The sequence below is a fragment of the Callorhinchus milii genome, unplaced genomic scaffold (genome assembly GCF_018977255.1).
Source record: "Callorhinchus milii isolate IMCB2004 unplaced genomic scaffold, IMCB_Cmil_1.0 Scaffold2, whole genome shotgun sequence".
Classification (NCBI taxonomy): domain Eukaryota; kingdom Metazoa; phylum Chordata; class Chondrichthyes; order Chimaeriformes; family Callorhinchidae; genus Callorhinchus; species Callorhinchus milii.
In genome coordinates, this window is record NW_024704743.1 from 91,274,494 (window position 1) to 91,290,751 (window position 16,258).

The window sequence follows — 16,258 nt, forward strand, 5'->3', positions numbered from 1 at the left end:
TGCATGTATGAGGGTTTTGGCGACCTGTGGTGTGAGACAGTGGAGGAGCCGAGCAATGTTGCAGAGGTGGGGGAAGGCAGAGCGGGTCATGGCGCAGATGTGGGGTAGAAAGGACAGTTGAGGGTCAAACAAGACCCCGAGGCTCTGGACTGGCTTAGAAAGGTGGAGTGTGCAGCCATGGATGGTGATTTTGTCAGCGCCTGAGGTGTGGAGGCGCTGACAGGAGCCAATCAGGAGATTCAGCCTCGGTCTTGTTTACGTTCAAGTGTAGAAAGTTAACTCTCATCCAGTACTTGATGTCTGACAGACATTCTGTCAGGACAGCAGTGGTCCTGGAATCGAGGGTGGAGGCAGAAAGATGCAGTTAGATGCCGCAGACATGGGGTCAACATGTGGAACACGTGTTGACCCCATGTCTGTGGATGATGTCACCGAGAGGGAGCATGTAGGTATTGAAGAGGAGGGGACGGAGCCCTGAGGAACGCAGCACGAGACGGTGCAGGGGCTAGAGAAGAAACCATTTGTGGAGATGAAGCAGTGGAGATGATGGAGATAAAAAATACCTTTTTTAAATGAACACAACTGTGAAAGGGGTTCAGAATGACATGGCAACACTGAATGAGAAAACATACCTAAATTAGGGCTTCTACTTTACCAATATTTATTTTAGCACTGGGTTTCAATTCACCTTACATTGTGCACAGGGATGAGAAACCTGCAATGTCAGTTAATGGCCAAGGAATGAGATAGTCTAAACGCCCCCGCAATTCTATGTGTCGCCACTTCAGGGTTATTATGCTTTGTGTTCAAATATAGTGACCCTATCAATACATATAATGGAAAAATCATATTAAAAAATGAACATCAAAAGATTTGCTATGGTTAAGAACAATGTAGAATAAAAGCAAATGTGGCTACACAAAGTTGCATGAAATTTAGAACACCTTATTTATTCCTTGTTTTTGGAAAAAAATTCCCAGCCCTATTATTTATACACGCTTTATTTTTATTAAAAAATAGCATTTTGATGGCTGTAAATAATTACTTCTCGTCATTGTATAAATGAAGGTTAGCGAAGCTTTCACTGTACTTGTACTGAAAAAATCCCATTAAAAATGAACATCGAAAGATTTGTTATGCTTAGGTTGCAGTATATAGAATAGCTCTAATGTTGTTAACATTATTAGAAAGCAGTTTCATAAACTTCTTTTTTTGAACTAAAATTAATCTACCCATCTCAAACCAGGTTGTAGAAAGTAATAAATATTTCCAAATCTCCAAATGTCAGAGACAGGGTTTATGTAAACGATTCAATATGTGCAGATGCCTAACTGATACCTTGTTCCAATGACTGGCTGAGATTACAATCTCACTGTAAGCAGAAAATTACTGGTGGAGTGCCAAGCTTTACAGCTCTTTGTGGTGCAGCACATTTTTTACTCATGTACCACATATTGCTGATTCCATCTGCTATTCTTTTTAAATAGATATACCTCAGTGGTACAATAAACCAAATGCAGGCTACGGGTTTGAAGTTATAAGGCAAAGCATTTCCCTGTAGAAATTATCTGCGTCATAACGATGCTTTTGGCTTTCTAGCAAATATTTTTGCACAGAAAATTTGGGTCAACAAATCACTACTATAACACTGCTAAAGTAGCATTCATTATAAGGGGATCTTCCTAATTTAAAAGTTCTACAGTCTGCCCTCTGCTATCCTAGACTACATTAAAAAATAATGTGCACTACACTTTAAAAAAATATGTTTTTCACCTTTTACTTTCAGAAAGCAATCTTTCATGAGTTAAATGTATGAAAGAGCTGTAAGATTTTACTGGCAGAACTGAATCTGTGTGCTTTTATTCCCTCATCCTCTAATCTTTAATCCATTAATGACAACCTTGAACACATAGCAGTCTGAAGCAATTTCAATGCAAATTGCAACCAGTGCTTAAAATGAAAGACCAAAGGGGAGAAAAAGGCATATATAACCAAAACAGGAGTATTTGCTCTAAATTAGTGCAATTCACGTCTTATGTTGCATACATCATCATTCAACATTTTTGCATCATTTGAAAAACAAACTTCTCTCCCCAAACCCCCACAAGACAATGTTTGTGAACTGACATTTATTACTCACTATAAGTTCCCACATATTAAGAATTTCATTGAAAATCATGCTGATGCAAAAAACACACTGAGGACTTTAATGCTCAAAATCAGTAGGTGTCAAAATTTGAAAGTTATTTACAATTTTAATTTCTCACACGTTTAAGATAATGCATTTGTCTACAGCATCCCATGCAACATTCTGTGCAGAAATGGGAACCTCTAAAAATAGGTTTTGCTGTGAGGAAACACCCAATAATCACTGGGTAAAACAATTATATAATAGTGCACAGCACAAAAAAAATCCCTGAGATTTACAGTAGAGCCTTTTTTTAAAAAAAGTTTTAATAAATACCATGAACTCTGAAGTATTTGATAATACAGAAGACCACAACATTTGTAACATGCTGAAATACCCTCAATTTAATTTAAAACAAGAATCAAAATCTAAAACCCTCGAGTCCACGGTTTATTGCTACAGCTTAGCTCCAATTATTTTTTGACAAAGGATTTAAAATTCAGAAATTATGTGAAAATGCACAAGTCACATCTCCAATTTGCCATAGAATGTGCAGCTTATATTCCAATTTTAAGCCACCTTTGGAATTACAATGATGAATACGAGCACGCTCAAAGAACATTCTGGTTAGTATGTTAATCTACGTTACGTGAAACTGCAACGTTAAACCAAGGATATGCTGCAATGTTAAACCAAGGACATTTCCTTTAGAATGCCACCCTTCATGTCAATCACCTGTTGTAACAGTTGAGAAATCTGTTGCTCCAGTTTCTTTATTCTTATTTCATTGTACAGACTGACAGCAGTTTTAGTCTGTTTTGGTGAAGAACTAGCCTCAGTGTCAGACATTGTTGCTGCAGGATCAGGTACTGTAGTGCGCTGGTGATACTGAGCAAGTACCTCATCTATTCGTGGAGTGGTCAACTGAGGTTCTACCGAAGCCTATTTATTAAGATTGAAAAGAAAAACATACAAACTCCATAATAAAACATTAGAAAATTGCTTTGAACATATAATATGAAAAATGTAATCTGGAATAAAAAATAACCATTCTGATTTTACTTCAATTTTCAGGCCAGGATGCCAGCCCCTTCCCATTGAAGCGTGACTAAGATCAGGCATTCAGCAGAATGGAGGAAGCTGAAACTATTCCATCTCTCTATGGTCACATAGCAGTACTTTTTTTCTACTCTTTCTCTGGATGTGGAGGGGTGCTGGTATTTTGCTTGGGGGCTTCTGTTTAAATCATTGTAGTGCTTAAACAACACTTTCAAAATTAAACTGTTTGATCAAAATCTCGCAATATATCAGGAAAAAAATCCTAATTATTTCATTTGATATTGGGCCTCTCATGTTAGGAAGAGCTCTCAAAGCGTTCACAGATTTATTATAAAGTGTAGTCACTGTGTATTTTGTAGGTGGACTGCAGCAACCAATGCAGAAAATAAATGACAGTCTTTTGACCTGCCCAGTTTCAATGGCAAAGATCAGTGTAACTGTGTTAATCATCTCCTATTTGCGAGACCAGCATTTACAAGCACTGCCTCTTGACAGCGCTGCAACCAACTACCACAGTAGAAAGCAGTCTTCGATCAGCAAAGTGTAATACTTTCTCATGTTTTCCATACACTGAATTTTCAAACTTATTTCAACAAAATCAAAGTAAATAAAATTCAAGCAAGGCTTTTATAGTTCAAATGATAAACAAATAACTTTAGTCTCAAGAGTGAATTAAGTCAATTTATATTCTCAGTACAAATATCTGAGCTCAAGAGGATTTGCACTCACCGAGAGAACTCGGCACAAGAAAGTGTACAAACTTTTCGTTTTCCAGGCTACTTTTACGTGAATGCATAAAATGCATATATATTGTTTGTACTGTTTTAACTCCTCCAAGACTGAGCAAATCAAAATTAATATTTAAGATATTTTGATTTTCTGCCCAATATAACATTTATGATATCCTCAAAGAGAGACATTTTAGAGGCATTGGACAGAAACGGCAAATCCATAATAATAATCCTTGCATTTGATATAGCGCTTTTCACGTCTTCTAGACATCCTAAAGCGCTTCACAGAATATACTGTAAAGTGAATTGACTGTATATTTGTGGGCGAACGCCATAAAATAATCATAAAACAAAATAAATAAAATAATCATTTTAGTGTTGAAAAGACAGCAGGAGAAGAAAGCACAGGTTCAGGGTTGTGAAGCACTTTGCATGAGAGAAAGATTAGTTTACACAGAGGGCAAATCAATAGCTTTATACCAGGGGAAATGGTAAAGGTCAGAAAATTGTAATTTTATGAAACAACTTGATGCCATAATGGGGAAGGAGGATACAGCCTTGTTATAACGTGGTTCACTGGGGATAAGTGGAAAAGGCAGTTTCCCTGCATATGCTTGCAGCCAGCTCGTGCCCTATGTGCTCGATGCTTCCCGCGCTGATTTCCAGATCATCAGATTCTTGTTGACATCACTTCCTTCTTTACACATCCACAGCAAATGGGAAGTGATGTCAACTGGACCCTGTTGGCCTGAAAGTTGGCCTTTATTTTATATGGGAGTTAAAATAGCCAACTTCTGGTCATTAGATTGACATTGGTGTCACTTCCTGCTTTGCACCTGCTCAGCCAATAGGAAACGACGTTGGAATGACTCGGAAATCAGTCATTGTAGCGCAAAATCTGTCTGGTGTGCAGGAATCCTGCAGTGGGACGCACACTTGCACGGTGAATGGGGTCAACAGTGCTGAATTGGCAATACAACAAAGTATGTCATAATGTGGCTGCAGTGCAATTTGGAAGGATGAGATTAAATGGGACAAAAAATCTTCTCATGTGATCACAATTAGTTATTATAATAATATTGCACCTTTCATGTCGTTGAGACATCTCAAAGCGCTTCACAGGATATTCTGTAAATTGGAGTGACTATATATTTTGAGAGCGATTGGATTGACCTGAGCTAGAATTCCCCACAGAGCATATTCTGTAGCTCAGTGGTTAGAGCGCTCGCATTGCAAGCGAGAGACCGGAGTTCAATTCCAGGCAGGGAGAAACCTTGGGCAAGTTTCCTTACTCCACACGCCTAATAATAATCCCTCCAAAAAAACAAATTAATAAATTGGTCATTTTCAATCCACGACTGTTTGTGGGACACTACTGTGCGCAATTGGCTGCCGCGTTTGCCCACAAATATACAGTCAAATCCACTTTACAGTCTATTCTGTGAAGCGCTTTGGGACGTCTAGAAGACGTGAAAAACGCAATATCAAATGCAAGGATTATTATTATATGAATGGAAGGATATCAAACTGAAAGTGACAATTCAAGCAATCCCTCATGATGGTCAGCAGAAGCCTCTTGGCACACTCACGTCAAGAAACAGGATCCTGAAGAACAGTGGTAAAAAGGGAGCTGAATAAACAAAGTGCAAACCTTTTCTGGATTTACACTGGAGTCTGATGATACCAAATACTCTGCATAGTCCTCCAAACCAGGTATATCTAAGGGGCCTCCTTCACTTGAATGAACACGTTTACCAGAATGACTTATCCCGTCAAGTAGAGCCAGTTGGGGTAAAGATTGGAGCAAGAGTTCTCTGTAACCTGGAAACGTTAAACACAAATAAAACCAACAGGAGATGACTTCTAAATACCAACCATTCTCAGTGAGATAACATGGTCTCTTAAAAGTAAAAAAAACTCATGATAACTTTACAGAAAAGCACTTAAACTTCTAAGAATAAATTGTTTAAACACTGATTCATATTCAAAGTAATCCTAGGATACCAAAAACTGGAGTTGAAAACTGTCTGGGGTCACAATATACTTTGTAACCTAAAAGTAATCAGATGGGTCAGATACACTGAATTTCCATTTCTAGATGCTACCTCATTTTATTATAATATTCCTTGCATTTGATACAGCGTCTTTCACTTAGGGAAGATGTTTCAAAACACTTCACAGGATTTACTAGTGTAATGACTTGTTTATTTTAGAAGAACGCAGCAGCCCATTCATACACAGCAATGTCCCACAAAATGTGATAAATTGAAGAACCAATTTTATTTGGGGATTGATTGCCAGAGAGAGAAACTGCCTTCTCTAATACTGGTATGGAATCTTTGCGGTCCACTTAAACAGGCAGAGTGGACCTTGGTTTAACGTATCATTCAAAGGAAAGCACACTTCAGAATTGCATTGAAGTGTCAACCTAGACTATGTGAGTTCAATGTCCAACATTGGGCGTGAACCCACAAGCTTCTGATTGAAATGTGAAAATGCTTCCAACTGAGCCAGACTGACATTTTGGTACATCAAATACAGAGAGTACCTCAACCTGAGATGTTAAACAAAGCAAAACATGCACTCCTGTGATGTTTAAGAGTTGTTTGAAATGCAAGGATTCGAAATTAACATGTTGGAAAATTATTTTATTACTTATTATTTAACTACAAAAAGAGTTGTCTTGATCTTCTAAAAAGCAATGCAGACGGTGATAACCACAGGACAAAGCACTTTCATATTATTATCTGACACGTTCCAATGTAAACCGCCAGCGCTTGTTTCTTTCTATGGGCATCTCACAAAACCGTGTTTAGGAGGTTCAAACTATGTTTCAGCCTAAAATTCATTCTGAAACCACTTTTTAATTAAATTAAAATGTATGCGCTTCTACTGAGACAAAATGAAGCTTTAACTGAATTCCAAAAAGAAAAAAATACACCATTGCTTTTCCCCAAATCAGGACTTCACATTAGTACTCTACAGCATAGTATGACAACTTGTCCATCAAGTTTTTGGACCATGCTTATATTTCTTGACAAACAGCAAAAATCCAATTATTCTGTACGTCAAAACTGACTCAGGTAATTCCCAGTACTGGCAAAAAAGGTTTATTTTTGGAATGGGGTAGGATGGCTCACATTTTAGGTTAAGGACTTCATTGCTCCATTGCCCACATTAACAGTTACAACAAAGAGCAGGTGAATAGTACTGCCAGAGCAATCTTTGGAATCCAATTCCAATTTCACTCTAAAATATTCAATGTCCTATTTCAGATTGAGTGGCTTTAAAATCAATAAGTGAGCATTTTGCTGAATAATACTAATCAGATACATTCTAGTTTAGGTATTTATCATGTAGGTACATTTTCAACACTTTAAATGAATCAAATATTGGAAACATTATTGATTTTGTTAAAAAATAAAAAATAGGTTTACAAATCATGCATGACAGGGAAAAAAATTACAAAAATTATATTATAATCAAACACACATAGAACCTGATCCTGGGATACTAAATGAAGCAAAACACTCAGTAAAGCAGTTTCTAGATTTTGATACAATTATGACTTGAAAATTGACTTACAATTTACAGCGTGCTATCCAAAGCTATCACAATTACATTAAGTTATTTTTGTAAAGTCTAGAAATTATTATTCAAAATCCCACCCCATTTTTAAAAAAATTCATGCATAAACAATATGAGCAGATACCCACATTTGGAAATCCTACTAAACACGACTATGTATTATACAACATGAAGAGTATTACTACCCACAACAAAGAAACCCAGAAGGCAGCAAGTATTTTAAATGTATGCCCTTATAACATAAAATTATTTGAAAGTACATTTCTCACATTTAGAGGCATTTTATGCAGCTTTTAGCGGCATTTCTTTCAGAAGAGCTTTTTAAAATTTCCAGCTAAAACCCTGTAGTGTCATTAAAATGCCATCTCCATGTTACAATATTGATCAAAAGTCGTGTACATGAATGGCATACTGAATCAGCAGTATGTAAATTCTACTGCAGTGCACACTGTTACCTACCTGGTGTTTGACATACTGGGTTGCCTCTTCCATCCTTCACCAGTGTGAGGTCTGATAAGCAGCACAATCCCGTCATGCACTGGAGCAAATGGTCAAAGGTACTAATGCAATTACTGTGAAGATCAAGGAAACTTAACTTGTGTCCAGCACCATGAAGATACAAAAATCCTACAGAGTGAATAAAGAGAAGACAGTCAGGATTCTATATACCAAAAATACACACAAGATTGGTAAATTTTCCTGCCAATAGGTACTGTAAGAGAATTTTAATGCTTTTCAGATTGTCTCTAAACTGTTTTCTTTTTTTTACTGACATATTTTAGTCCCTACATCAGAGTGAAATAGCTGTAACCGTTTCTTCTGAAATGGGAGCAGAGACAAATTATAAATGGAATTCACTGCTAGATTGATAATTGCACTTGGATAATTACATCATGGTGATTAAATCAGTTAGCGATACAGGAATGTTCTTAACTGGACTTGCTTGCAATTTATTTCACAGTAAATTCTGAACCTGCGATTTTATTATTTAAATTCACAAAAGAAAACCGTGGTAGTATTTAAGATATATTCTTTTTTCTCCAAAATAAAACATTAGAATGCTGAAGAAGGATCCTCTCATCCCACCAAACGTGCACATATTTCACAAACCTAATTGATAGTCTTACAACAATTTTAACTGACATATTGGCTTTCATGTCGGGAGAACGTCTCAAAGTGCTTTACGAAGACTTAGTGAGAGCCTGAACTGGGAGGGGTTTGGGGGAGTGACTGAAAGTACAGTCAAAGAGGTAGGTCTTCACATGGGATTTTTAAAACAATTACTCACAGAGTTACAATTACAGAGAGGGGTGAGGAGGAAAAATTTTAGGAAAAGAGACCTGAGGAGAGAGCTCTGGGGAGCTATGGTCACTCCACTTGACCATAGGAATAAGAAGAAAAGCTACTGGATTCAAAAAAAAGTGGAGAGGCTGGGACAGGTAGGAATGAAACCAAGAAAGTGCAGAGCCTCAGAGGTGAATCAGGAAGGGGAGATGCTGGTGGGGTCAACAGTATCAAAGATGCCAGAGAGATTGATTATGGACTTACACCACGAGAGTCTGCACCAGCTCTTTAACTGGAAACTAGGAACAGGTGGCCATGCTTTTCACCCACAAAATATACAGTCAATCCAATTTATAGTATATTCTGTGAAGTGGTTTGAGACATCTCAAAGATATGATAAGGCGCTATATCAAATGCAAGGATTATTATTATGTTCAGCCCATCAAGCTTTGTCCACCACAGACCATTCATTGATCCATGTTCAATCTCCTCATCCCTAAAGAATACATTACCAACATAACCCACCTTTAACTATAGTAACCCCGACCACCCCACTCTGCATCATTCTCATGAACCTATGTTGCACTCTCTCCAAAGCCAATATCTTTCCTGTAATGAGACACCAAAAATTGCAAGCAGTCCATCTACAGTTTCATCAGTGCTTCTTGTCAGTTATTTCAAACCAAGTTACAGTCGAGTATAATGCATTGTCTAATATTCTTCACATTACAAATCCAAAATGCTTCACTCTTAAAAGTTGCCAGATTTAAAAAGTTTAAAAAAACGACCTACAAGAACACTTCAGGAAATTCCAAGCAATTTTATTCCGTGTGAGCAACCGCATTTGTCACAAGTGACAAAGTTTCCTGGGTAATATTGGGTCTGTTTCCTGAGTGTACCAAACAACATACAGAATACATCAACATGCAAAAATATGTTTAAACCACATGCATTTTATCATCAATTAGCTTTAAAATTTAAATTTTATTTTGTACTACTTACATGGGAAGGAACTGTATACTGTATTTCAATAATTAATCTCACTTCCCATCTAAAGACCTATGTGACTCATTAGAGCTGTCAATGCATTTTATTTTAAATAAAAATCCTCGGTTTGGGAATAAACTGAAGCAGGGAGTGTTCCCATTACTAGCATTTAGTGTAAGGCTTCATGCTAGCACTGAGAAAAATATACTTAAAACATCCTCTTAATAGTTTCAATGGGAAAAAAAATCAGGAAACCATAATCTAAATTAATAAACACAGATATATAAAAAAATTATAATAAATGAGTAATACGTGATAGAAACGGAAATTAAACTTGTCGCCCCTATATACATGGTTATCAAAGCAATATCTAAAGCATATATGATTTCTAACATTAGAAAAGTTATTTAAATTAGAAGAGAAGTTTTATTATAGCATTTATTTAGTTATGGTGTATTTAAATGTAATTGATTCTATTATATAAACACAATCCTCTTACTTGAAGAAGGAAAATCCCAACCTTCTTCTTAGTGCCTTCCTCAGGCAATGGAACTTCAGTTAGTTTGTGATGTTAATACGGGTTACCAAAGGAACCAAAGCAGCAAAACTAGATGTGAGCAATCACGCAATTCGTGCGCTCAAAGAATGACTCAAGGAAACCAAAGTGCAAGAAAGCATGACAATTATGATCAGCTGTTTGTAAACGTTCTGAATACCATGTCTTCAATTGAAGAATGCATTAAATATCTAATATTTCACTCGTCTCTGCATTTCTTGCCAATAGTTTTTATTTTACTAATGAAACTTCATCCATTTGATATGGCAGCTATAACACTGTTGTAAAGTGACTGTGATGTACAGCAAAGATGTTAGTCAGTTTGCACAATGTACATGGGTAGCGTCTCAGAGCACTTTAATTTATCTGGCTGACTGTTAGCCAGAACACTGAGATTGATGTACTTAAGTCATACTCTTCTCTACTTAAATATTATAACATTTATTCCACTGGTCACATTTTCAGCATCCCAAAAGTCATCTCCAACAAACCTTCTTCAAAATCACCCATTGCTTCCTTCCTTATCATCACAATGAAAAACAAGATTTAGGTTTAGCATTAGTCTCATTCCTTCAATCTTCAGCAATGTGCCTCCTCTCAGGTAATAGATCTTTCTCATCATTCCCTTTAGATTGGGTTAGGGTTAGGGAATAGGAGAAGGAATCAAAAGGCACCACATTTCAGAACTGGCCGGACAAAGTCTGAAACACTGGCAGGAGAACTAGACACTATACTCCAGAAGAATCTACTATACGGATTCAAATGCATTTAATAATAATCCTTGGATTTGATACAGCACCTTTCAAGATGTCTCAAAATGTGAAGTGGAGTGACTGTGTATTTTGTGAGTGAAAAGCAGCAACCATTTGCAGACAGCAATGTCTCACAAACAGTCATGGAGTGAGTTACCAATTTTATATGGGGGATTGTTGGCCAGGAGTCCAGGAAGAAACTCCCTTCTATTGATGAGTAGTGCCATGGGATCTTTAAGATCCACCTGAACAGGCAGACGGGACCTTGGTTTTAACGTCTCACCCGAAAGACAACACCTCCAAAAATGTGACACTCCCCCCTCCCCCCCCAGTGCTGCATTGGACCTTGCGATTCCATGACTCAAGAGGTGAGAGTGCTACCACAGAGCCAGGCTGACACACATTTTGCACTCAAATAGCAACCTCAACAAAAAAACAATAAAACAATAAAAACAAAATGTAATCTATCCTAAGATTGATGCTATAAAGCATGCACCGTCCTCATAAGTAAAGAAATAATAAGGTTAGATGTTTTCCCTAATTGTCCCACACTTTTCCTCCCTATATCTTTTCAGTATGAAAACTCCCTGGATCACCAATTACTTAGGCCTATTCTTTTCTTGGGGCTAAATACCATGGAAGTCTCTGCTTCCCTCAGTCTTTCTTTTCCTTCTACAATATATAGAGCTTCAGAAACCAAGCTTCATCTTGATTGATCACGTCTTTCCTAAGGGCAACTCTTTGAAGACTGAATCGTTTGCAGAAAGTTTCATGATAAGCTTACATTACGGCAGACCATAACTTGATGAACCACAGGAGAATCGCCCTCTATTCCTTTTAACCTTTGTGGTGTTCTGTATTATGAGTCTCAGCTCTTAACCCAAGTCTCTCAATTTAAAAAAGTTACATTTAACAGCATTATATAATGTTATCAGCATGTTAAAACAAGTCGTACAGAACTTCGTGGTAACAAATATATTCAGTGACCTCATTTGAAGGGCACTGATAAGGTTTTTGCCCAATTCATGTAATGCATTAAATTTAAACTAATTGAAAATATGCTAAGTTATGCAAATACAAAACCTTAATGAACATCCCCAGTTTAAGTTAACACATTTATATTCATTAACTGCACATCTCCAGTAAATGCCACCAGCTCATATTACCACTGATGACTGACCGTTTACTTTATAAATGAAAAATACAATTAATGAAAGACCAACTATTTTCTGCACAATTTTAACAATGTAAAGTTAAAACAAATCACAGTACGTCAAGTTACTCAGATGTTTACTGAAATAAAAGTACGTACTACGCTAATAATTAAGCTTAAAAGACCCCAAAAGCAACTGTCTTAAAGAAAAATAACACCATTGAGAACATAAACTTTCATCTAAATCTGTTAAAATACAACAAGTCTTGAAATCTCTCATTTTTATCCTCTTTCATTTAACCTCTTCTACTTGTCTCCTATCCTCACAGCCAACTTGGCTATAACCGGAGATTTGGAAGCTATAAGCTGTGAGAATCCTACAACGAGGTGATAACATTTATAAGTATTGTTTCTCTTGTTCTCTAGCAAAAAAAACATTAAACACTATGGATAAACAACAAACACACGGCTAACTCATCATCTTTCGTGCAGAGTTTACTGGGGTAGATTAAGCATCACTGCAGATGCTGATATAGCCATCAAAGCATTCTCTAACTTTTCTTACTGAACTGAAAGAAAACAAAGACAAGGACTGCAAAGGTAGACTGAACAGTACAATACTTTGTCTAAAATGGTAGGATTTAAGGAGGTTGCAGAGGTAGGGTAGGGCAGGACTCGTGGAGGGATCTGAAAGTGATGACGAGGATCTTGAACTCAATCCACTGGGGGATGGGGAGCTATTGAAGCCAAGTGAGTATTTGGGTGATAGGCTTGAGGAGCCCACTGCAGAAAAGGACACTGGCTCCAGAATAGTGGATAGGTAAAAATAAAATTTAGCAGACTACATAAACCATTCAAAGTTTGATCTTGTTGATCTGAACTCTGTTTGAGATTCAGAAACTAAGTGATTGGTGTGTAGCCCTCCAAACCGAAGAGGGACACATTGCATAAAGTGTCATGACATAAACTTTGATGAAAATAATTTTAATCTAGATCTAGATTTCATGCTTTCAATAACTGGAGAACAATATGAAGATTAGTGAGCGAGATATCTACATTGGGATATATCTGAGTCTACTCTAGACAAAGAAAAATCTTTGAAGAACAAAAACAAATTACATTTGTGTAGCGCCTTTCACGACGGGAGGATGTCCCAAAGCGCTGGACAGTCAGGGATTTGGACCCGAGCTGGGGGCACGGTTGAAGAGGAGTTTTTGAGATGTGCCTGGCCCAACCGTGAATGGTGGGGCAGGCCAGGCGGGAGATATGGAGGAAGCCATAGCCTGCTGAGCTGAGGAAGTGGACAGGTTGTTATGGTGTCCGTACATTACAGAGTAGAAAGCAGCAAGGCTGTGGAGGGCTTTAAAGGCGAGGACAAGGATTTTGAATTCTTTCCTCTGGGGAATGGGGAGGCAATGGAGCCAGACGAGGGTCGGGTGATAGGGTCACTGAGTCTGGTGCGGGAGAGGACACGAGCTGCAGAGTGAGAAGTTATTGCTTAGGAGACAATGCTTAATAGTTGTCTGAACATGGATACCCATAAACATCAAGTCTCACTTAATAATAATAATAATAATCCTTGCATTTGATATAGCGCTTTTCACGTCGGGAGGATGTCCCAAAGCGCTTCAGAGAATACACTGTAAAGTGAATTGACTGTATATTTGTGGGCGAACGCGGCAGCCAATTGCGCACAGCAATGTCCCACAAACAGTCGTAGATTGAAAATGAACAATTTATTATTGTTTTTGGTTTTTGGAGGGATTATTATTAGGCTCTGTGTGGAGTAAGGAAACTTGCCCAAGGTTTCGCCCTCTGCCTGGAATTGAACTCAGGTCTGTCGCTTGCAAAGCGAGTGCTCTAACCACTGAGCTACAGGACTCCACTTCAGCTCGAGATGTGACTTCTCAGTTAATGAAGAAGCTGAAGTCCTGATATTTGGAAAGAATCTCTTGGGCTTGTATCTGAGTACTCTCTCAGCAAGCCACTCTCAAACTAATCATTTAAATAGCTCTCTGTCATTTGTAAAGCGCCTTTCATGTTGGGAGGATGTCCCAAGGCACTGGACAATCAAGTGTTTTGGACCTGAGCTGTGGGTTCGGGATCGGGGAGGGTGGAGGGCAGGGTGTGGAGAGGTGATCAAAGGCATCCTTGCCCAACTCCACTGGCTTCCCATTACACAGAGGATACAGTTCAAGATCCTGGTCCTCACCTTCAAAGTCTTCCATGGCCTTGCTCCCCCCTAACTTTGTCACCCCCTAACCCCCTACCATCCTGCTCCCTCCCTCCGCTTAGCGGGCTCTGGCCTGCTTCACATCCCCCGCCTTGCCCGCCCCACCGTTGGCGCACGAGCTTTCTGCCACTCTGCTCCCATCCTCTGGAACTCCATTCCACAGTACCTCCACCTTGCCCCCTCCCTTGCCTCCTTCAAGATGCACCTTGGTACCCTCCTCTTCGACCATACTTTTGAAGGCACGGTTGAAGAGGAGGATCTTGAGACTTGCCCTGATGGGACAAGGGAGGGAGCGAGGCGAAGGGAATGTACGATGGAGTTTCAGAGTGTGGGGGCAGAGAGGCTGAAGGCCTGACTGCTGATAGTGGGCTTGGTCTGGCGGGGAAAAGGAGCAGGCCACAGCCTGCTGAGTGGAGGGTGCGGACAGGTTGATAAGGGATTAGCAGGTTGGAGAGGTGGGAGGGGGCAAGGCCATGGAAGGCCTTGAAGGTGAGACTGAGAATTTTGAACTCGATCCTCTGAGGGATGGGGAGCCAGTGGAGCCGGGCAAGGGTGGGTGTGATGGGATCACGCAGCCTGGTGTGGGAGAGGACACGAGCTGCAGAGTTCTGGATGATCTGCAGCTTGTGGAGGGAAGAGCTGGAAAGGCCGACAAGCAGGTTGGCATAGTCAAACCTGGATGTAATGAAGGCATGTATGAGAAACCAACAATTTGCTCAATTATATTTGATATCAAGCTGGATAAACAAGACAATCTAATTTTACCTCAGTTATGTTGGTAAACCTTGAGTTTGAGTCTACATTTTCTACATTTTATTTGTTGATGATATAACAATATTTGTAGTTTTATGGTAAACAAAAGCTAATACAGCTAAACCACTTTTTGAAAGTTAGCAAAGAACCTCAACTTACCACTTAAATCTGTAATGCCATTGTAAGATAAATTCAGCTTCGTTAAATTGACGAGTCCATTGAGTCCTAAAAGGGAGATTTTTTTCCCAAATGTTAATCTCAATAGGTTTCACATTGTATATAATAAAAATTTAAAATACATTGAACACAAATTTTGGGAAGTAAATTCCTGGCTGCATTTTATATCATGCTACTGGAATTTTGTAGCTGCAATTCCCAGCTACTACAGGCTTTTACTGTTGTGAAAGCAAGTGGTCAAGTAATATCTTGGACAGTGAGTGGCACAGGTTTAATTTAATAAAACTTTCTGCTAACTCCAACAGCTTTGAATTGTTAGTTAATGTAAAAGTTAGAATGGGACAGAAACAAGTTAAAATGAAGGCCCCACTTTCACCAAATAAACCAAAACAAGGTTTACTGTAAAGGAAATGCAGTGAATAACAATACATAACATTCAACATGGAAATGGAATAGCAGATTTCAGTACTGCTATCTGAATAGGAACATGAATAGTGTTCATCATGTCCAGGCTAGACTACGCCAACTCTGCACGCCAGGCTTTCCAACTCTTCCCTCTACAAGGTGCAGACCATCCAGAACTCTGCAGAATTGTGTCCTCTCCTGCACTAGGCTCCACAAACCTATCACTCGCATCCTCACCTGGCTCCACTGGCTCCCCATCCCAGAGGACCGAGTTAAAGATACTGAGCCTCACTTTTAAATCCTTCCACGGTCTTGCCCCACCTACCGCCGCGACCTTCTAAAATCCTACCAACCTGCCTGCTTCCCCCGCTCGGCAGCTACTGGCTTGCTTCACGTCCCCAGCCCTGCCCGCCTCACCATCGGCATTCAGGCTTTCAGCCTTTCTGCCCCCA

The 16,258-nt window shown here is 38.9% G+C and overlaps 1 protein-coding gene across 1 annotated transcript in view; it reads right to left on the minus strand.

Moving 5' to 3' along the window:
• Nucleotides 1-16,258, minus strand: part of lrrcc1 (leucine rich repeat and coiled-coil centrosomal protein 1) — an 88,532-nt gene that overhangs the window by 58,653 nt on the left and 13,621 nt on the right. Inside the window, 4 exon segments of the mRNA XM_042332480.1 lie at nucleotides 2,864-3,070; nucleotides 5,570-5,739; nucleotides 7,966-8,133; nucleotides 15,384-15,449. Of these exon segments, the coding sequence (XP_042188414.1) occupies nucleotides 2,864-3,070; nucleotides 5,570-5,739; nucleotides 7,966-8,133; nucleotides 15,384-15,449 (611 nt within the window).